Raw genomic sequence first — 21,821 nt, 5'->3', positions numbered from 1 at the left:
TATTTTCCCCAACCTCCACATTAACATCTTTAATAAACCTTCTTTTATTGTTCATTTTGTGATTGTCATAGAGACAACACGTAATTTTGAATTATTAAAATTTAATATACTTTAGTACTATCACTTCCCAAAGAATGCAAGGGTCTTAGAAAATTTTGCTCATTCATAACTTACTGCTCTTTGTGCTTTGTTTGTTGTGAATCTAATTCTGTAAGATATTTTATGGTTTCATACAGTTAGTATCCATTCACACTTGCCACATATTTAAACATTCTGTTGCTTTCTGTTATTTTCTTTCCTATATTTTTCATTTATATGAAATCATTTTCCTTTTTTTTTAATTTTTATTTATTTATTTTTATTTATTTATGATAGTCACAGAGAGAGAGAGAGAGAGAGGCAGAGACACAGGCAGAGGGAGAAGCAGGCTCCATGTACCGGGAGCCCGACGTGGGATTCGATCCCGGGTCTCCAGGATCGCGCCCTGGGCCAAAGGCAGGCGCCAAACCGCTGCGCCACCCAGGGATCCCTGAAATCATTTTCCTTATGTAGAAATAACTCCCTTTAATATTTCTTTCGGTACAGATCTTTCAATAACAAATGATCTCAGTTTAATTATCTGAAAATAACTTTACTTCACTTATTTTGAAGGATATGTTATTGGATGATTAATTATTTTCTTTTTTTTTCTTTAAAGATTTTATTTATTTGAGATAGAGGGTGCACTGAGGGGGGCACTTGATGGGATGAGCACTGGGTGTTATTCTTTATGTTGGCAAATTGAACACCAATAAAAAATAAATTTATTTTCTTCTATACTTTGAAATTTTCTTGTCTTCTTACTCCCATGGTTTCTGTTGAAAAGTCCTTGGTAAGTCTTACTGCAGTTGAGGATAATGCATCTTTTTTTCTGGTACACACTTTCACATTTTTCTTTTTGTCTTTGTTTTCAGAAGATTTATTGTGATGTGCACTGTGGTTTTCTTTCTGTTTATCTTATACCAGGTATGGCAAATTTCTTGAATATGTGGTGGAGTGTCTTTAATCAACTTTTGAAAATTTTTGACCATTATATTTTCTGATATTGCTCCTGCACCAGTCTCTTTTCCTCTCCTTAGTTGGGCACCAGTTATATGTGTATTTGATCTCTCCTCTGTGTATCACGTTCTTAAATCCTTTTAGATATTTCTTAATATTTTTTCATTCCACGCTTGTAACATATCTCTTTTGGTTTACTCATCTCCTCTTCAGTTGTATTTAAACTGCATTCTTAACTTTCTGTTGTAATCTTTCAGTTCTAGCATAACATTTATAATGTTTTATATAAATTCATTATATCTCCCATCTTGCTATTAATTTTTAATGTAATAATCACAACTGTTTTTAAAATGTATGTCTATTAACTTCAATATATTGATAACTTTGGGGTTTCTTCCTATTGTCTGATTTTTCTCTCTTGTTTCTTAAACATTTGAACACGTTTCCTGGTGTGTGTAAGGACAGTTATGCAAATAATTGAAGCACGGTGTACTCCAGTAAGGATTTTCTTTTGTTTCTGTTAGGCACTTAGGCTAAGGAAAGATTATCTTAATCCTATTTTGAGCTGATTGGAACTTGGGTTTCCGTCATTGCAAAAGTGGTTCTATTTTTGGTTCCCCTTTATCCTAAGAAGTAGACTTTTAATTATCAAAACTGAAAGCACTTCTCAGTGATTCTTGAACTCCAACTGCTATCTCTAAAGTTTAGAGAGATTACAGAAAGTTCATCTTGGTTTTTCATTTTTTTAAGCTGCTACTTACAAATCAACATCTGTTTCAAGAGAAAAATGCAGCTAAAGATCAGTGTCACTTCTCTGTGCTTCCCTGTTCTCTGACAACTTGTCCCCTTGTATTCATGGTGCTGTGGTATCTTTCCAATTACTCCAAGCACATTTTTTCCTATCTCTTCCTCCAATATTTTAGTATGGGAATTTTCAGACATATAGAAAACATTAAAGTATTTTACGGTAAACAGCCACATACCCATAGACCAGATTCTATAATTTATATTTTCTTCATGATTGGCTTATTTTATCTCTCCATCCATCTATCCTTCTGTCCATCCATCAATTCAGCTTTTTATTTGATGTATTAAAAAATATATGAATGCCTTGAGGACAACTCCCTTTAAATATGTCAGGGTGCATTTCATTAACTAGGGTTCAATATTGCCTTACAGACAATTTTCTTTAGACACAAAATTTACATTAATTGAATTTTGTAAATTTTAAGTAAGCATAGATTGTGTATTGACAAATGTATACACTGTATAATCCAAACTTCTATCATTCATGGCTCTTCCCAGTTATTTCCCACTCACCACCCCAGAGACAACAGTTGTTATAATTTTTTTTGCACATTAGATTTTTTTGCCCATTGTAAAACTTCATAGATATGGAAACACATACAATATATGATTTTGTGTAAGGCTTATTACAATATAATATTTTTGAGATTCATCCATATTGTTGTGTGTATCCATAATTTGTTCTTATTTTATTGCTGAAGAGTATTCTATTATATGAATATACAACAACTTGCTTATTTCTTCTATTAAAGGATACCTAAAATATTTGTATCCTTTGCCTTGATCCTGATCTTAGGGGAAAAATGTGTTCAAATGTTCACCATTAAGTATCATGTCAGTTGTCAGTAGTTTTTAGATTCTTTTTGTCAGATTAAGAAAGTTCCCTTTTGTTGATAGTTTGCTCAGTGTGTTTACATGTGTGTATTTATCACAAATAAGTACTAAATTTAATATTGTCAAATGCTTTTCCTAAGTCTATTGAAAATACACTATGATTTTTCTTCTTCATTGTATCAATGGAGTGAATTATATTGATTGGTTTTCTAGAATAAATTGCATTACTAGGATAAATCCTACTTGATGATAATATATATTGCTGGATTCTATGTGTTCATATTTTGTTAAGAATTTTTGCATTTATGTTCATAAGAGATATTGGCCTATCATTTTATTTTTTCTTTCACTTTTTTCCTTTCTCTTCTTTTCCTTCCTTCTTTCTTTCTTACTAATTTCCTTGTCAAATTTTGGTATTAGCATTACACTGGCTACATATAACAACTTATGAAGTTGATACTATTCTTTTGTAAATTGTACATTTTGACAGAATTTATCAAACCATCTTTTTCTATTGTTTTATTGGTGAGAAGGTTTATGATAACAAAATTCAATTTTTCCAATACATAAAAGCTATTCAGATATTCTATCTGACCATCAGTTAAGCTCAAATACTTAACCCATCTCATCTAAGTTGTCAAATTTATTTCATGACAGTTTTCATGATAGTTTCTTTTTAACATTGGTAGGATTTGAGTGACGGTCCCTCTTCATTTTGGACACTGGTAATTTTCTTCTCTTCCATTTACAATCTAGCTAGGAGGTAATCAATTTTGTTAATCTTTTCAAATTTTGGCTCTATTAGTTTCTATTTCGTTGCTTTTTTTCTTAAGAGTTCTTTCTTCTTATTTGCTTTTAGTTTACTTTGCTCTTTCTAGATTTCTAAGGTGAAATATTTGGTCATTAATTTTTAGACCTTTCTTCTTTTTAACATAAACATTTAAAGCTGTAACTTTCCCTCTAAGGGCTGTTTTATCCATACCACACAGATTTTTGAGAAGGTGGCTGTATTTTCATTACTGTAGAGATCAGAATATATTCTAATTTCCCATGTGATTTCTTCTTTGACCTACAGAATAGTTAAAAATATGTTGCTTAATTTCTAAATACTTAGAACTTTCTACATATCTAATTTTGATTGATTTTTAGTTTTATTCTATTGTAGTTGGAGAATATGCTCTACATTATTTTTATTCCTTAAATCTAATAAGGCTTGTTTTATTATGCAGCATGGGGACTATCTTTGTAAACATACCATGTGTACTTGATAAGAATGTGTATCTGCATTTATTGGATGTAGTGTTCTACAAATAGTAATTAAGTCAAGGTGATTAATTATATCATATTTGCCTTTACTGGTATTTAGATTATTATAAATTCTACTAATTGCATAGACAGGGGTATTAAAATCTCAAGCTATTACTGAGAATTGTCTGTTTCTTCCTTTAAGCTTTTGCTACTTCATGTGATACCACCTGAAGACTGCCCTCAAGTTAAAAATTTTAAAAGACTGAAAACTCACCCTATCTTGTTCTCTTCTTGAAAAGTCAACTCTCCTGGAGAGTCTGCCTACTTTTCCATTCTCTTGTCCCTAGTTTATATTTAGAAGGATTTACACAACTATATCATAAGTAGAACCTTCAGATGGCTTCTAAAAATATTTTTTCAGCTTTTTAAAGTACTTTTGGTGGAAAGATTGGTATATTATAATTTAGTTTGCAATAATCAGAAGTGAATGTCCCAAACAAACGTGTTTTTAAAGGAAGTTTTGAATTGATACATTAAAACAAACTAAATATAACTATATAATTTAAAATGTTTATTAATGTACCACCAAAAAATCTTAGTATATCCAATATAATCTTAATATATACATCATGCTTTGGGAAAGTACATACTTGCTAAAGTGACCAGATCACTGAGGTGTGATAGTTCAATTACCTATCCAAATCTGAAACCCCTCCAACAACATTGTTTGAAGATGGTCCTATGCCTGAGCTTGTCCAGTGATAGGAAAACAATGCATTAGCTATGAAGTGATTGGTTCTAGTTTTTAAAATTCTCTATGTCAGAACCAACACCCTTGTCTTGACTTGACATTTGCACCCCTATAAATTCCACTCACCACTCCAAGTTCTACCCCTTGAAGTCTTGCAGAACAGTCACATTTTCATTTACAGAATATAACCTTATAGACATCTGACTCTTCAAGTCCTATTTATTAGATGCTCCTAGGCTCCTGAGATCCATAATGCCAAGGACAGATATTGGTGTCAGTTCTTTAACAAGGAAGGAATGAGGACGTAAACAAGAGAGTAAATGATATGACCCTAGGTTTTACTGTTAGCTCTATTGCAAGAAAAAAAAAAATGAATCTACCAAAGAAACATTCCTCTCGCAAAATAGATCCTTTGCCATTTTCAATACAAAGGAAAGAAGATAAAAAAGCAAGAACAATCTGAGGGAAAAGATTCATGTCAGTGCAAGTCTCAAAATGTTATCTAGAACAGTATGGAAAAATAAAGTTCATCTAATTAATCCTCTCTCTTCAGAAAGGACCAGCCAATAGAAGAGCATCCACCTCACTTTTAAGGTGGTCCTTTGACCTCTCCTGTAATTAAAACTCTTTTCCAATTCTTACTGAAACCTTGCCTTCTGCGTGTGACGTTAATTCTTCCTTGTTTCGCCAGTGGTGCATGATGGGAACAAAACAAAGGAAATGAAATATTAAACTAAATTGAAACAAGTAATGAAATAAAGGAAAGAAGAAAAGGTAGGGAAGGAATCACAGGGACCTGGAAAACATTTCCAGGAGGAAAACATGAGGTGTGTCTATTTCCTGGGAGTTGCATGGAGAGAGTAAAGGAAGCACCACTGGGGGAATCAGGAGTTTGAGTTACAGTGCTCTCACTGAAGAGCCTCTTAATAACTTTCTCTATAAAATGAGAGCTAGGACTAGGGGAATCTCAGGTGCCTTCCCATCCAAAAGAACGTAAGTCATTCATTCATCGATTCTACTTTGTAGCCAGTTTCTGTTTTCCAATTTGAGATATGGAGTGTGGACCAGTGATTCATGCTATGAATCTCCTGCCAATTATGAGCCCATCTTCATCTTAACCATGGACTCTCTGCTAACCCTGAAAAAAAAAAGACATAGTTTTTGGTGTATTAATTTCTATGTATAGAAGGCTATTTCCAACTATGTTGCATAAAAACCTTTGGCAATACATCTTTTAAGCAGAGGGAGAAGAACCAGTGGAACTCTCTTATCCTCACGTCAACATGGTGAAGCAGTGAATAGAAATCTGAGGCCCCATGCTTACTATCTTGCCAGCAGCTCCAGATTCAAAGTTCATTCAAAGGCAAGTTTTGAACACTGGTTTCTCTACTCAGATTGAGCTCTAAGTGTCACTTAAGTCTATGTCTATCCTGGAAGGAGAGACATTTGCATGACTGTATGGGATTCAAATAAACATTTGTAGCAAAACATCAATTGGCCATAATGTTCTACTCTAGGGTTCTTTTTTTTTTTTTTTTTTTTTAAGATCTTATTTATTTATTCATGAGAAATCCAGAGAGAAAGTGAGGCAGAGACACAGGCAGAGGGAGAAGCAGGCTCCATGCAGAGATCCCGATGTGGGACTCTATCCCAGGACTCCAGGATCACACCCTGGACTGAAGGCAGGCGCTAAACTGCTGAGCCACCCAGGTGTCCCTACTCCAGGGTTCTATAGTTAATGAGTGGGCTTTTATTACTCATGAGACACTTGAGACTCAACTTTTTTCCTGTGTATCTTGATGTTATAAACACTAGCAGTTTTGATTAGTGTTTTAATCATTGAAGCCAAAGCCAAGGGCTTACTCCCTGGGAAGAATTTCTTGGTAATCTGGCACTGTGTAGCTTTGTCCTGCTGCTTGTGGAAGTTCTTTGGCTAAGACAGTCCTGTAGTTATACAGGTACCTTTGTCAGGACAAAGGAACTTGCTGAAGAGACGGGTAAGTGCTGAAACCAGTCCTTGTTCTATGTACCAAGTCACTGTTCCAGTGTGAGTTACAGTCACCAAGAAAGGCACGCAAAGGGCCACAGATGGATGTGTTCTTACTCGACTTCATCATCCATTTCCTTGTTTCCCTGCCCACTCTGGGACAACCTTGAGGGCAGAAGAATAGACTCTATGGACACTGCAGCTTTACTACTGCTGCTCATAGCCTTGGACTACAGACAGGAAAGCAGGCTCACATCAGAGCTCCTCTGAGTGTTCTTAGGCAAGTTGTTCCTCCCTCCTAGACCTCAGTTTCCTCATCTGTTAAAACACCACCTCTCAAGGGCGGATGGTGGAGTGGTAACAGGCAGTTGAGGTTCAAACCTCTGTTTTGACCCTTATTTACTACTTATGTATACCTGGACAAGTTATATAAACTCTTTGTGGCTCAATATTTTAAATCTCTAAAGTAAAGATAATAATAGTATCTACTGGGGCACCTGGGTAGCTCAGCCAGTTGAACGTCTAACTCTTGATTTCAGCTCTGATCATGATCGGAGGGTCATGGGATCTAGCCCTTTGTGGGCTCCTCACTCAGCAGGAGGTCTGCTTAAGATTCTCTCCCCATCTCCCTCTGCTCTCCTCCCCCTTCACAGGCATGCTTTCTCTCTCTCTCTCTCTCAAATAAATAAATAAAATCTTTTAAAAAATAATAGTGCCTACCTGTACATCATTTAATCCTTGGAAAAAACCTACAAAGTAGGTACTCTTATTATCTCTACTTTACAGATTTAAGAAATTGAGATCTAGGAGGAGACAAGTAGCTTGCCTAAGATCACACAGGAGCTCAGCCATGAACAGTCTCTAGGTCAGTGCTAAGACCAGTATACACACTTACACATAGGTGTGTATGCATATACACATACACACAGCACTTGAAACAGGGCCTGGTATATTATGTTAAACTTATTAACAGTACCTAGCACCCAGTAAACACTCAATAACTGCTACATGTTGTGATCATGATGATGATGGTGATCTGAAAAGAAGTTCTCACCTGCTAACATTCTTTCCTGTGCCGGGCATTTATGTTTCTATCAGATCCCAGCTTGGGTACTCTTTGCTGCTTTAGCCTTTGCATTCTGAATGGGGGCCTGTGGACAGCCTGCTCTGAGGGTGAGAACAGGAGCAGAACTGTCAGTGAACTGCCTGGTAAATAGAGAAAACCATCAGATGGGTTGGCTACATGGGTATATCTATCTGACTATTCCTGTGTGTTGGGGAAAGTGGGGCACATAAACTTATCTTAACTTGAATACAGCTTTCCTTGGCCTCCAAGAACTATTAATACCTCCTTTTTTTATTTTTTTTATTTTTTATTTTTTGCTGTTTTGTGAGAACCCTAGGGATAAGGTCTTTAAAGTAAAAAACCCTGTGATTAATTCCCCTTCCTTAGTTTTCCTAGGCCACTGGAATGGAGAGAATGTTTTCAAGGATACATGGATAATAGAATGAATCTTCCTTGTCCCCCACTGTATCCCATACCTATCTTGTCAGTGTGAGTGAGGACTGGTCTTGGGGTCAGGAAGATGAGTGAAGTGACATTTGCCAGCCTGAATTCTGGGGAGAGATGTGTAAGAAGAGAGTATTCACAGGATATGTTATTATATGTCATTGTCATACACATGGCTAGGCTCGGCAGGGCTCCTATTAAGGGATAAGGAGACCTGGGTCCTCATCCTACTTAGTCTAAAATCCTTGGGAAAGCTGCACCTTTGGATTGCTACATGTTTGCTTCCTAGACTTTCCTCACTCCTTAGTACGAACTAAGAGTAGTAAATGGAGGGTGTGGCCAGATATTTTTCTAATCCTCAATCCCACCACAGGTGCCCAATTAGGGCAAATCCCAAAATGCCCAATGGAAGGTATTGTGTGAGGAACACAGTGCTAGCTTTCCCATCAACTTTCCAGCCATGAACCAGCATCTTCTGTCCTTTTTCCACCAGGGCATCAAACATGCAAAACACAGGCTGCACTCAACAATGACTGTCCCAGTAGAAAAGAGCAGGAACACTTCCACTATGGGAATCACAAGGGAAACTCACCATACTTTGCACAGAGAAATCACCTGGCTGTGGCTTGTTAGAATTTCCACCTACAGACATCAATCAATCTGGGGCTACCGGAGATGGAAAGCAGATAATACAAAATTCCCAATTATATTCAAATTAGTGTGTGGATTTTTTTGTTTTCTTACTTATATTTCCAATTATACAAGAAAATGAGGTTAAATCCCTTTAACACATGGTAAAACCAAGACACTGAAAAGTTCAGCCATTTCCTCTAGCTCACAGAGCAGTGACAAAGCTAGTTCACATTCTCATTCTTCCAGTCTCCAGCTCATAGATCTTCTCTGGGTTTCGCTGTCTTTAAGAATTGCTCAAAATTCTTATAGCATAAATTAAAGCCTACGCTCCACTTACAATCTCCCATTTCTTCCTAAGCATTCAAGTGTTCTTTAGCACCCAGACCCTTCCCCAGAAGGAAGCCACAGTGAAAAGACCACCAGGTGGGAGTAGGGGTTTTTAGAAATGGGACCTTGGACCCTGTCCATTCAACCCTGGGGTGCCACCTTCTCCTGAGGCTAACAGACCTGCTCCAGTGTTCCCAGAGTCTGTAAGATGGAAAGCATTTGCATATTTCGAAACATCTAGATCAATCCTATTTTCAACTCCTATTTTTCATATTCATCTCAACATTTGGTTATGTCTAAATACAACCATGGAGGCCTCAAGAAACAGCTGGCTGGTGAGTGGACACAGCTTGGCAGATGAATGTAAGGGATGGATTACTCTCACCATTTGTTAATCCGAACCTCAAATAGGAAATGCTGGCATCCCTAATGAGAGGGCTCGCCTATTGAGTATTTTACTGTCTGAAGATGGAATTAATGGCAGTGCCATATCTATGTCAAGCCCAGGCAATAAAACTTTATGAGTTCTTCCCCATGAAATATTTTGTTTATGTCACATGCGTCTAATCTAGGGTGTTTTTTTTTCCTTTTTCTTCACTTCCCTACCCCCATCGTTTCCCTGCCCTCTTTGTCTCCTGAGGCCTATTCCCTTTGGAAGTGCATTAGTTACCTAGGAAACCTTAATGTCATTTTTTTTTTTTATGAGTGGAGTTTGGTGCAGCATAAAGTTAATTTATAGGGTGGTGAGGAATTCATGTCATGACTGGTGAAATAGGAGACTTTATTATGATTTCAATATCCACCTGTGTGGTAGGCATACATACCTTCCCTCTATCATTATGGGTAATTTCTTGAAACATAATTATGAATATGTATGCTATTTCACAAAATGAGTTGATCCATTGTTAGTCAATGTAATTCATCATATTGTTCAATGTAAGCCCTAGAACATTATTAGCAATAACAACAAACCAATAATAGACTAGGCAATCTGTTACAAGTTGAAGGACATGTTGGAATTTCCTCTTACGTGATGAGGTGGTTCTGCTTTAGAGACAAAGAATGAATAAGATGAGATGCTGAAATCCTTCAACTATGCCTTTCATGCTTTCTGAGGTCCGTGTTTGGGAAACCATATAAATTCTAAATACATCCACTACTTAAATCTGCTCATTTCTTTCTCTTTGTCCAAAGGAAAAATATATAACCATGAACATTAATGAAGTGTTTCAAGACAGTTTACAAATAACAAACATGACATTCCAGCGCGAAGCTGGGATTCCCCCACCAGCGTGATTGGCAGGGTTTCTGGTAGGAGGACTATTAGACTGGTGCTTCCATTGTGCCTGGCACTGTGCTGGGCATTTTAAATCAATTCGTTCATGTGGCCTCCATAATACTCCTATGAGGTTGGTATTGTTTCTACCAATTAGGGACAGCGTCTGAGAAGTTCAGGAACCTGTCAAAGACACAACAACCAGTAAAGGAGGGGACATGGAATGTAGGTTGATAAGATTCCAAGATCTATTCTTTCAAGGAGTTCTACTTCTTGGTCTGTTACTCCATTTTTGTTTGTTTGTTTCCCTGAGGATATTCATGGAGAAGCCAGAGCCTTGGTTTCCTTAACTATTAAATGTGTGGCAGGGACACAGAGACTGATGGAATTTGACCTGTCTCTTTGCTTTGTTTAGAGATCAGTGTTGATAGCAGCAAAGCTGGGCTTTCACAAGATGATGAACAATTCAGGGAAAACCTGGGCTCGCTGAATAAACATAAAGTCACTCAGTTTCTGCAGACATCTGCACCCACAAAAAAAGAAAAAGATAAAGAAGAATGGCTCCCAAGACTCTTCAGGGCATTTGGGTGGAGTTGCTAATTGGCAGGATAGCTCCTGTGGCTGTTGGTTAATAATGCTGTAGTTACCATGGGTGTAGTAATGGGTGGGCAGCCAGGAATGGTTTGAGTGCCAGAAGCCAAGGTAACACACAGCCTTCCTGGGCCCTTAAATTCCCAGTCCCTATGCAAACACCTTTGGCAGGCACTTTAATTGTTTCAGAAACATAGACTTTCGGGCTCCAGGAGCTCAAGCAGCTGTCTGAGTGAGTGCGGGTAGGAGTGGATGGTGTAGAGAAAAAAAAGTAGTCCTCGCTTCGGCAGCACATATACTAAAATTGGAGAAAAGAAAGTAGATGCAAGCATTCTGCAAACCTCTCCACAGTGCCCTCCAGCAGCAGAAGAGGCAACTTGCAAACACTTTAGGATCAGCTAAGGTGAGGAGGATAGCTTAGCAATCTAAGGCAGAGGGGGGAAATAGCCACAATGGAAGAGGCCATACATTCAAGGCGAGCTCTATGGTGCTGGGGAAAAGAACCTTGGCCACGTGTGGTCGTGGAGGAAAGGGTCCTTGGAGGCCACCGAGCCCAATTCTCTCATTTCTTGGGTCACCATGTCATAATGAATTAATCACACACAGCTACTGCACAGATTCCCCTCCTTTGCCACATGCGGAGCAGCAGCACCCCCACCCCCCAACACAGAGCCCATTTAACTGACACATCCAGTAGATCAATACTGTTTTTCATAAGGTAAAGGCATAATTCACTCCATTTCCATTTTGTTTCTATTCAGTGTTTCAACCACAGAGTGGTGCTATTGCAAAAGATAAGGGTGGGCAAAAGGCAAGCTCTAGAAATTTGCTTTAGGAGAGATTTTGAAAGGGTGCTTTCAATCACTGGATCTAGTTCCTGCCCTCACAAACAACTTTCAGGAGTCAGGGCCTTACATTCAGACCGGGCAGGGAGAAAAAGAAAGTTTAGTAGCCTAAAAATACAGTCAACAGATGCAAGGCCATGACCAAGGAATCAGCATGGAGAAAGGAGATTACCTGACTCATCAGGAGAGACCTTGTCTTGGATGGACTTGCACACCCAGCTCTGTCTATGGGGCATGAACTCATTGGCTTACTTCCTAGTTCTGTTCTTTGCTTGAGCTATCTACACCAGTAAGATCTTTTTCTATTTAGAAAGACGGATTTGCTTAGAAGTCCAAACGTTCTGCAGTTCCAAAATTAATTACATGATGATATACAATAATCTTTTACTCTTTAAAAAAACATACATGCTTTCTATTCCTTTTTCTGGCCGCCTTCTTTTATCACATTGCTTCTCTTAAAAGTCAATAGAGAGACCTGGGGCATTAGTCCCTAGTATTTTTGAGGCAGGAGAGGAGAATCTTTAGCTCTGAAGCAGAAAGGAAAACTGAAGGAAAAGGCAGCTTGCCTGCTCCAGGGAGAAATTGTCTGAAAAAAAGGTCTTTCACAAAAGGAAGGACCAGGAACTCTCCATTTGGAAAAAAGTGAGGAAAATGCATCTTTTACCCTCTGTTTCTGTCTGGTTCTCTTGCTCTCTTCCTCTCTCCTTTCCTCAGCCTCTCCCTCCCCACCCCCCACCCCCAAGGCACCATACATATTTGGCAAGATTAAGGTGTCACCTCTCATATTACAAGGCGTGTTGATTGCACGCAAAGACGGACCCACCAGCGCAGGACAGCCCCCCACCCCCTCACCCCCGGTGGAAAACAATACAAACTCTTCCTGTGATGGCCTAGGTCCTGGCAAACTGTGGCGGCCAGTCCGTGCACGGCATCTGCGGAACAAATCGGGTCTTAAACTCACTGCTGCCTTTCCTTCTTTTTTTTTTTCCTTCTGATTTTTCAAATTTAAGTTTGCCCCCCTCCTTCTTCTCCTCCCGCCAGACTGCCAGTGACCGGGGGAGCTGCAAGCGGATCAGCCCGCACATGTTTTTAACCCGTTCCTCACTGCAGCAAGAGCCAACCACCTCTTTCCCTGCAACCCTCGGGTTACCGGAGGACCCGGAGCTCCAAAAAAGAGCGCCTAGAACTTGACCAGTGGAGCTGAAACTGGGCCTGAATCTCTCGTTTGACAGCGGAGGTGGGGGTGAAGTGCGGGAAGTGGGGGAGGGCAGGGAGTGGGGGGGCCAGAGCAGAGGGAGAAAACCAGGACCCAGCAGATCACGCCCAATCCAGACCTTCCCGGTGCTGTGAGCCGAGTGGAGGGAACCCCTCGGCAGGTTCATGTGGTCCGGAGAAGGACCTCGACATTTAGGGACCAGGGAGGCACTGAAGGAGGACCCCAGTCTTCCCAGGGACCGCGGGAGCGCCGCCGCTGGGCCTCAGTGGGCGCTTCTGGCCGTTTCCGATGTAGCAGCCTCCATCTGCCAGGATAATGATGAGGCAGGGACGATCTATCTAGTACGCAGCCCCCCGACTCCTCATCCCTTCCTACCTACGCTCGGACCCGCAGCCTCTCTCTGCAGCTGCTTGGGCCTCATCTGGTAGGCGCATTGCCGATGCTTCTCCGTGTTGGACCAAATTCTCAAACAAATAAAAGGAATTTGGATTTTTTTTGAACCTGGACCCTGGCTGAAACATAGAGTGGGTTGCTTCTTAGACACCTGGACTGGCAGGGCAGGGACCAGAAGGGATACTTACTTGCTCCCCTCCCCCAATCGCGCGAGTCAAAAGGTCCTGGCAAGAGAAGTGGCCGAGGGATGGCAGAGGCTGCAGGAAGGAAGTGGGGGGGGGGGGGGTGCTCAGAGATGGAGTGGGCCAAGCCACTGCCCAGAGAACTGGGCAGCAGGGGCTCAGAAGCGCAAAACTAAACTCAGAAGCTCTGGATTTTTCATTGACCCCTAAGCGACATTCCCACCCCCCAACCCCTCACTTCTCTCGAAGGCAAACGGACGAAAGAAAGATGACTTAACTCGGTAAATTTAGAGAGAACGATCTCAGAACAAGTGGGGTCTAATGGGCAGCTAAAATTATCGCGAAATAAGAGATTTTGCCCCCCTCCCGCCCATCCCTTCCTCGAATAATCTGCTGGTGGGGGAGTGAGCGTCACTACTTTCGGAGGGCTCCTTGGAGGCTTGTTTGTGGCTTGCCTTTTCTGCTTCCCCGCGCTGCCTCCTGCGTGCAGACTGGTGGGTGCTGGACGGGTGCTCAGCTGCAGGGCCCCATCCTAGTTTGGAAGGAAGGGGCTTAGAAGTAGGAGTCTGGGTCAAATGGGAGTCTCCCATCCATCCCCCTCGCCCTTCCACGTTCGCGTTCACGCTCCCGCAAACACACACACACGGCCACCCCGTCCTTGGGTCCCCTGAGCCCCGTCCCCTACCTCTCTGACTCGCTGTCCTTGACCGCCTGCACAGCGTCCTGGGGACTGGTCCCTGAGTGCAGCGAGTTCGCTGGGGAGCGACTGTCCTTGGGCGTGTTCGTGCTGTGGGGTGGGGGAAGGAGTGACGGGTGGGCTTGATAGGAGGTGGGGAGAGATCTAGAGCTGGAAGGGTCTAAGGTTTGGAGGAGGAGTTTGCACATTAGACCCAAGCCGCCAGGGGGAAGGGGCAGGAAAGGCCCTTCTGCCTAGAAAGGAAAATCTTAAATAAAAAGGAAGGAAAAAGAAGATCAAAAAGAAATTTTTAAAGAAACGGAACAAACAAGACAGGCTGCAGACATGAACATGTAAAATGTAGTGAAAAGTTGGATATTTCGTTTTTTCCTGGATCTCTAAAAGGAGGGATCCTGCAGCATACTATTAATTCGGAAGTTTTTGGTGGTTTTCTTTAGGACAGGCTAGAAGAAACGACCCTGTCGCCCCACTGCCCGCCCCCAGCCCCAAGGCGCAGGGGCGCAGGGGCGCCAGCGGGCGAGGCGCGCGGCGGCGGGGCGCGGGGGCGGGCGTCGGCGCCGAAGGGGTTAAGGCGCTGAGCGCGGAGCCATCTGGCCGGGTTGGCTGGTTATAACCGCGCAGATTATGTTCACGGGACTCAGAGTTGAAGGCTCCTCTCCCTACCGAGCAGCTCCGCGCGCGGCCCCGCCAGAGAGCCCGGCGCAACTACTTTCTTCCCTTCCTTCCCTTCCCTTCCTTTCCTTTCTTTCTTTTTCTTCTTCCCCTTTTCCCCCCCTGCTGGGTAGTGGCGGCGGCGGGGTGGGGGGGACTTTGAATGACCGAGGTCGTGTCCACCTTTCTCTTCATGTCGACGTCCCTGGAAACAGTCACACGGATGCCATGGTTACTTCTGCCACGGTAAGGGGAGGCGGGCGCCTTGGGTGGCAGGTTCGGAGGTGAGGGCCTGAGTGGGGGGGTTCGCCGGTGCACCGGCGCGGGGGTCCCCAACTCTGCGCTCCGCCCCCACCCCCATCGCTCGGCGCTCGCTCACTTTCCCGGGCTCGTGCCTCCCGCGAAGTTTGCGCTGGGATCTGCCCGGGCCGAGGCGCAACCGCGGCCACCCCCTCCTCACCACAGACACACACGCACACGGACACTCCTCCCCACCTCTACTCCCGTCCCCAGGCTGCCAGAGAAACCGCCCAGAATCTGGGAAAGTGATCAGGTTTAAGGGACCTGGATTGGAAATGGGGGCGGAGGCGAGGGGAAATAGGGACGACGGAAGGGCAGAGGGACTCAGCAGAACCGCCCCCCAACCCCCAACCAACACACCCGCCTGCTCCTGCAGGAGAGAGCTCCCCGCGCATCCTGTAACAAAAGGGGGTGGCAGGCAGATCCCGCGCGGGGAACAGGCGAGCGTGCGGCCGCGGGTCCCCGGCACGCGCCCGGCGCCCCGCTCCCCGCAGCGCTGGGTTCCCCGCACGCCTCCCCCGCCCCGGGCCCGGGAGAGGGCTGGGGGAGGGGACTCGGAGCTCCCAAACTGGGAGGTCGCAACTCGCCGGGCGCGGCGGCGTACCTGTCGCGGAGCACCCTGCCTCTCCCGAAGGCTTTTCCCGGCCACTGCCACGCGCCCGGGGCCGCGATGGCCAGCGCCCACCCCGCCGCAGCCCCGCCGGGGTCTCTGCGCAGATGTTGGAGCTCCGCGCGCAGCCCGCGCATCTGGGACCCCGCGGGGGAGCGACGGGCTCGCCGACCGGCCGTCCCCGGGGAATTCCTTGCGTTTTCTCCAGGCCAGCTCTAGGAATTCGGGTCGGAGGTGTGGGGAGGCCGGGAGACTGGGGACCCGCAGAGCTAGGTGGGCGTCCAAAGGACCCCCAGTGGGCCAAATTACCGCACTGCCCAGAGCGCTGCTCACACTCCAAATGAAACCTGGGACTCTTGGGAATTGAAGGTTCGGGGAAAGGAGGGGTGAGGGTCGGAGAGGGGACTCTGCTTGTTGCTTTCGGGGGCAATTGGGTGCGCGGCGAGGTGCTGCTGCTGCCGCTTGGGGGGGAGTTTGGCTGCTGCGTTGCTCAGCTGCGCTGCCAAGGCACGGAACTGAGACCCTCGTACGGAACCGGGTTGGAGCTGCCAACTGTTAAGGGACCGCTCCCCACTTCCCCGAGTCTGGGGGCGCTCCAGGTGGAGGAAAACGCTGAACTAGACCGCCTCCTTTCGACCTCTGGCGGTGGGTGGCAGGTTTAGAGTCAGAGCGGAGGCGCCACCGGAGCGCAGGGCTCAGCGCTGGAGAGCTGGGACACCGCGCTCGCTCGCCCAGCGGGACTTGTTTATGTGTGCGAGGAGCTGGGGGCGGGAGTTGGAGGGGTGGCCCAAACGGAGGTGGGTGTCACTCCTGGAGCCTCATGTTTCAAATTCACCGATGAGAGAATATGCTGGACAACTTGCTTTTTCATAAAGAGATTCCCCCTCCCAGCCTCCAGAGCTTAGAGCAAGAAAAATATCTAAGCCCTCTGTCCTAAACGTCAGGAGGGCAGAAAGTTGTAACAGAGGGCACTTTGCAATCTGCTCTGTGTTCCCTGCACTCAGAAATTCTCCAGCATATTCAGCTGGCCTCCCCCCTCCAGCCCCCAATTCCTTCCTGACCTGTTGCACAAGGAGAGTTGAGAGGTAGAACTGAGAGGACAACATCCAACCGCCTCTGCCTTGGAGAGCTCATACACTTAGACTGGGGCATGGTGTTGGGAGTTGGGGGGCGATGAAAAGAAAGCAAGCTCTGTGACCAGTGTTGGAAGAAAATAGCAAGTCTGCAGGCCTGCAGCAAGGAGTGTGTGAGATTTTGCGTTCTTGGGGACTGGATTGCAGCTGGTAGTGGAGGATTGGGTTCTGTGTGACTGGGGTCTGGTTTCCTATGGAGGGAGATCTGGGGCCCTTGGGTGCTCTGTGTGGTCAGGGAAGGAGGTTTCTGGAGAGTCTCTGCACCAGGGTGTGTATTGCAGATGGCCAGAGAGAGCCAGAACTCCACCTTCCTCTATGTGCAGTGGAGGTGTGTGTTTCTGAGGCGTCTGTTGGATGGGCATACGTGTGACTGGCAGGAGATGAGAGCATGTGGGAACATAGGTGTAGCTAATGAGAAATCTGTGCCCGTGAAGGGTGTCAGAGCAGGAGGAGAGGTACAGTGTGTTGAAGACAGATGGCTTGTGCATGCCTGCACAGACACATGGAGTGGGTGTGGCGGGGGAGGGTGGCTGTGGGTAGGAGTGAAAGGTGGACTGTCTGGAAGGTTGGGCTCCTGAGGATTACCAAAGGGATGGGGGCGGGGGTGATTCTCTTTGCAGGGCAGAGTGTGAATTTTATGAGTGCATGGGGAAATTTGGCTGGAATGGCATTGGGATATGCCGGGGATAGGAAAGTATGGGCTCAGACACTCATTGTGGAGAAACAAGGCATTTGCAGACAAGGATGCTGGGTTGGTTTTTGCCTTCTCCTCTTACCTACCCTCCCCAGAGAGGAAGTAATTGGAGAAGGCTTAGAATGAGGGGTGTACATTTAAGGAGGAAAGTCCTGTGTGTTGGCATTAGGTGAGGATCAGGGAGGATGTCTCCATAAGATTGGAGTGAGTGGGGGAAACTATTTAGCATGCTTGATGGCAGAGACGCGTGTTGTATTATGTTGGATGATAGGTTTCTCATTTAATAGAGGGATTCATTGTTACCAATTTATATTGATTATTAATTAACATTTATGGAATGCCTGCTGGATGCTGAGCACGTTGCTGGGTCCTGGGGCATAGCACAGTGCCCTGGAAAAAAATCCTCCTCAGACTCAGCTGACTGCTGCAGTTTTGCCAAGAGAAATGAAGAGAGCTCAGTGCTAGTTGAGGTTTCTTTAAGAATTATAATTCCGTTTCTAGAGATGTTTATGGATCTTAGGGGCCAAAGGGAAGCTGACTTGAAATGTATCTGTGTTGTGGAAAAGGGGCATAAAGATAGGGATGATGTATGGTTTTGTGTATTGGGGAGCCAGCTGAAGGGTGTTACTGTTTCCTGTAGGGGGTGTAAGCTGGCGATTTGGGGCGGGTGCTGCAATTCAGGTCAGAGTGCAGGTCCTGACACATTGGAGGATTCAGTTTCTGGGAATGTGCAGGACTTACTCACTAGCACGAATGAGACTTAATACGTGGAGCTGGTGATGGAGAAGCTGTGATCAGGGAAGATGAGGGATGGGAGCGATTGGTAATCTTTGATGTTTTCTGGACTGTGAGCATACAGCTAACCTGGTGTGCATGTATGTGCATGTGCATGTGTCCATGTGTGAGGCCAAGGTTAAGTGATTGAGAGAAAGCTAGCCAGAGGATAGAGGCATATAAGTTCTGGCCCTCATGAGGGGGTAGGGCATATGTTTTTGCAGGACTTCTGTGTGCCTGAGGAAAGATGAACTTTGTCTTGGATGCTCAGATGTATATTTTAAGTCAAAAGGGTATACATAAAAGAAGAGCTATAGGCTTCTGGAAGCATTTGGGGAGTGAGGGAAATGTGAAATTGGTGGCATTCGTACCTTAAGACAGCTAGTGTGGTAACTGCATCAGAGCAGGAAGAGGAAGGTATGCTTTAGGCTGCACATACCTGCTCACCTGGACCAAGTGATAGGGAACCTCGTTTATTGGGTTCTAGTGATGTGAGGGCGTATAACTGGGGAGACTTTGACTCCTGACATTTTAAAATTCATGACATCGAGCTGTGTCATTTTGAGGTTCTACCTTATTTTTAGGTTAAATTCATCCTTAGAAAGTTGATAAAGGCTTTGACCATTCTTGGTCAGAAGATCCCATGCAAATATTCCTGAAGATGGCAGGAATGCCTTGATTGTAGTTCAGTTGTGCCCCTTTGGAGCAGTGTGACTTTGGGAGAGTGTCCAAATCTCAGTAATGACTCTAGGAGGAGAAAAGCTCTTTCTTCTTTTTCCCCAAAGCTCCATGTGCCTAGGAATACAAAGTTTCACTCAGAGATGAAGTCTCATTGAATACAGGCAGTGGCATGTCTGTGAACCATAGTAAAAATGGGATCTCTACCCCTTCCCAAGTTGGTAAAACAGTCTTAATAACCACTGCATGTGTACTGCTCATGTAGTGTGCATAGAACTTTCTATAACTGCCTCAGTTTACTCACCCACTAAACAAAGGCAAGCTAGCCTAGATTGCAGTTGATGGGAATCTGTGCTCATTAAAGGTCCTTGAACTATTCTGAAGAAAGGTGGCCCCAAAATCAATGTTCTTAATTATCAGAGACATTTTCCTGTTCCTTAGCATGAGCTGTGTAGGTCATGACTCTAAAACGACTATGACTTTGGAAACAGAGGAGATAGGAATGGTCCTTGGCATATTTGAATAAAAGAGGACCAATGTCCAGCCATCGCAGGTGGTGATGAAGGTCTATTTCTCTCTAGACTATGGGTCCTTCGAGGCAAGAGCCTGCCCAGTAGAGGCTTGGGGTTTGTGAAATGCCTTGTGCCCAGTGCAGCACAATGTTACAGCGCCTTCCCCCAGAGACAGAAATGGAGGCCGGGAGAGGCAAGGAAATCCACTGAAGCCTCCAAGTCCTCCCAGAAGTCAGCACACGCTGTCAACTCCTGGCTCGGAGTCAGGCTCCCATCCTTGAGTTCAGTGGCCATAAATAGTCAGGAGCTAAGCTATTTCCATGAGGCACTAAACCAATTCTGTTGCTTTTCTTGGCGAGATGGGGCCAATTAAGTTGATTGGAAGAGGTCACTGCTGATGGGTCTCACATTCCCCAGGCGGGACAGGCCAGCAGAGTTTAATTACATAACATTTCCCATCCCTGCAATTCCACTCCCAGATGGATCAGATGTTCAGGCCTCTCCACTTCCCCTCCGTTCAAGACGGCTCATGAAGCAGCGGCTTCTGCTCTGGGCTTCTCCAGACCTTTTCCTGAGCAGTTACAGTTCTCTGGCCCCAACTGGAGGGAATGTAAATCCTCGAGTTGGCTGAAGTGCGAGAGGAGAGTTAGGCCGACACAGAAGATCTTTAAAACCCACCACCCTGCCTGGAGACCTCACCAGCTGCTGTTTTACTCTTTAATGAGGCAGGCAGTTTCTGGCGGTGGAGATGTTGAACTAATGACCGTTGCTAGGGTTTTAGATTTAGTTTTATTTAAAATTGAGTCCATTGGAGTGGGACCAAATCTTCTACTGGAGACAGGCATAAGCCCTGTGTGGTGCTGCTAAGGGCTGTGGATGTACTTTGTGCATAGACGTGTGCAGAGTGAGAGAAGAGCATGGGATATGTGTCTGTGTGCTCGGGAATACAGAAGCTCAGGAGTGGCCCTGGGTGGGCAGGTGCCGTTTGCAGAGCTTGTGTCAGAGGTGGAAGGTATATGGCTGTCCGGCTCAGATGAGATGATCATTATATTGCTTCTTTCAGAAGCGCCAGCTTGTGGGAAAAGTTGGTAGCAGATTATTTGTATATAAGGATGGAGGATGGGTGAACTTTTAAGAAGTATGAGGTCAGTATAGATGGTACCTTGCTCTTGCCTGGACATATTTCTATTAAGATCGAGGCTGGGCAAAGGTAAATCTTACAGAGAACTCACTTTAGAACCTGTGAAAGCATATGTATATGGCCCAAGATCTTTAAAGCATTTGTAGTTTTCTGTAACTCAGCCTTTCATTCTACCGAAAAATGCCAACAGGCTGGAGAGTGCATGCAGCCCTGAGTAATTAGAATGCATTGGCTGTTTCATAGCCTCATCTATGCCATGATCCTTCTCAAGCAGTCTTAGTTGGGAAATTCCAGAGGCTGTCTGTGGCTCTTGACATCCTGACAGGACAGACTTCTGAGTTTAAGTGCAGTTTAGCTAGAGAAAAACAGATTTTGGAGTGAAATTTGGTGTGGTCTGTTGTGATTGCTCACTTTTTAATAGCATTTTTAGAAAAGACCCAGATCTTTTATGGATTCATTCAGTCAGGGATTTTTTAAAATCTTAGGGTTCCTGTTCATTCAAGGCCAGAGCTGTAGGAGTAAATGGTAGCTTACTGATCTCAAAAGATCTCGGGCCAATAAGGTGATGTCATGCAGCACCCAGCAGCAGAAAGCCTCCTGACCTAGAGGTGGGGAATCACACTTGTTACTGAGCTCTGTCACTAACCAGCTATTGTTATGTGACCCTCAGCGTTCTCTTCAGGCCTCGATTTACCCATCTGTAAATGAGGAACTTGATTTAGAAGATCTCAAAGTCCCATTCCAATTCCAGCATCCTAAGCTTCTACAGTGGCCCCATCCTCCTCTACAGTCCACGCCTTGCTAAGAGTGCATCTTGAACTCCTGCTTTTTATCTTTGGGGAATGGCTTAGCCAAAGGCAGAAAGGCATGCAAAGAATTTGCCATCCTGTTATGTTTTGGCTAAGAATGCTCATGAAGTTGGCTTACCCGGTACTGTATGTACAGAGTTGAGAGAGGTTGGGTTTAGCATCAGGCCTAATCATCAAGCTTCTA

General features: G+C 44.4%; 1 protein-coding gene and 1 long non-coding RNA gene across 2 annotated transcripts in view; one reads left to right on the top strand and one right to left on the bottom strand.

Moving 5' to 3' along the window:
- Positions 1–4,563: 4,563 nt before the first annotated feature.
- Positions 4,564–14,638, bottom strand: LOC140617601 (uncharacterized). Its single transcript, XR_012017791.1, has 5 exons — positions 14,324–14,638; positions 14,094–14,170; positions 13,645–13,713; positions 7,720–12,779; positions 4,564–5,816 (listed from the first exon to the last, which is right to left on the bottom strand). It is a non-coding gene; the product is annotated as an uncharacterized lncRNA (long non-coding RNA).
- A 324-nt stretch (positions 14,639–14,962) lies between these two features.
- Positions 14,963–21,821, top strand: part of NTF3 (neurotrophin 3) — a 71,659-nt gene continuing 64,800 nt past the window's right edge. Inside the window, exon 1 of the mRNA XM_072799270.1 lies at positions 14,963–15,232. Coding sequence (XP_072655371.1) covers positions 15,215–15,232 — 18 coding nt within the window. The 5' untranslated portion in view covers positions 14,963–15,214. The remainder of the gene's footprint in view (positions 15,233–21,821) is intronic.

Source organism: Canis lupus, chromosome 25 (assembly GCF_048164855.1).
Source record: "Canis lupus baileyi chromosome 25, mCanLup2.hap1, whole genome shotgun sequence".
Classification (NCBI taxonomy): domain Eukaryota; kingdom Metazoa; phylum Chordata; class Mammalia; order Carnivora; family Canidae; genus Canis; species Canis lupus.
The sequence above is the reverse complement of the archived record's forward strand: the minus strand, read 5'-3'. Positions and strand labels throughout refer to the sequence as shown.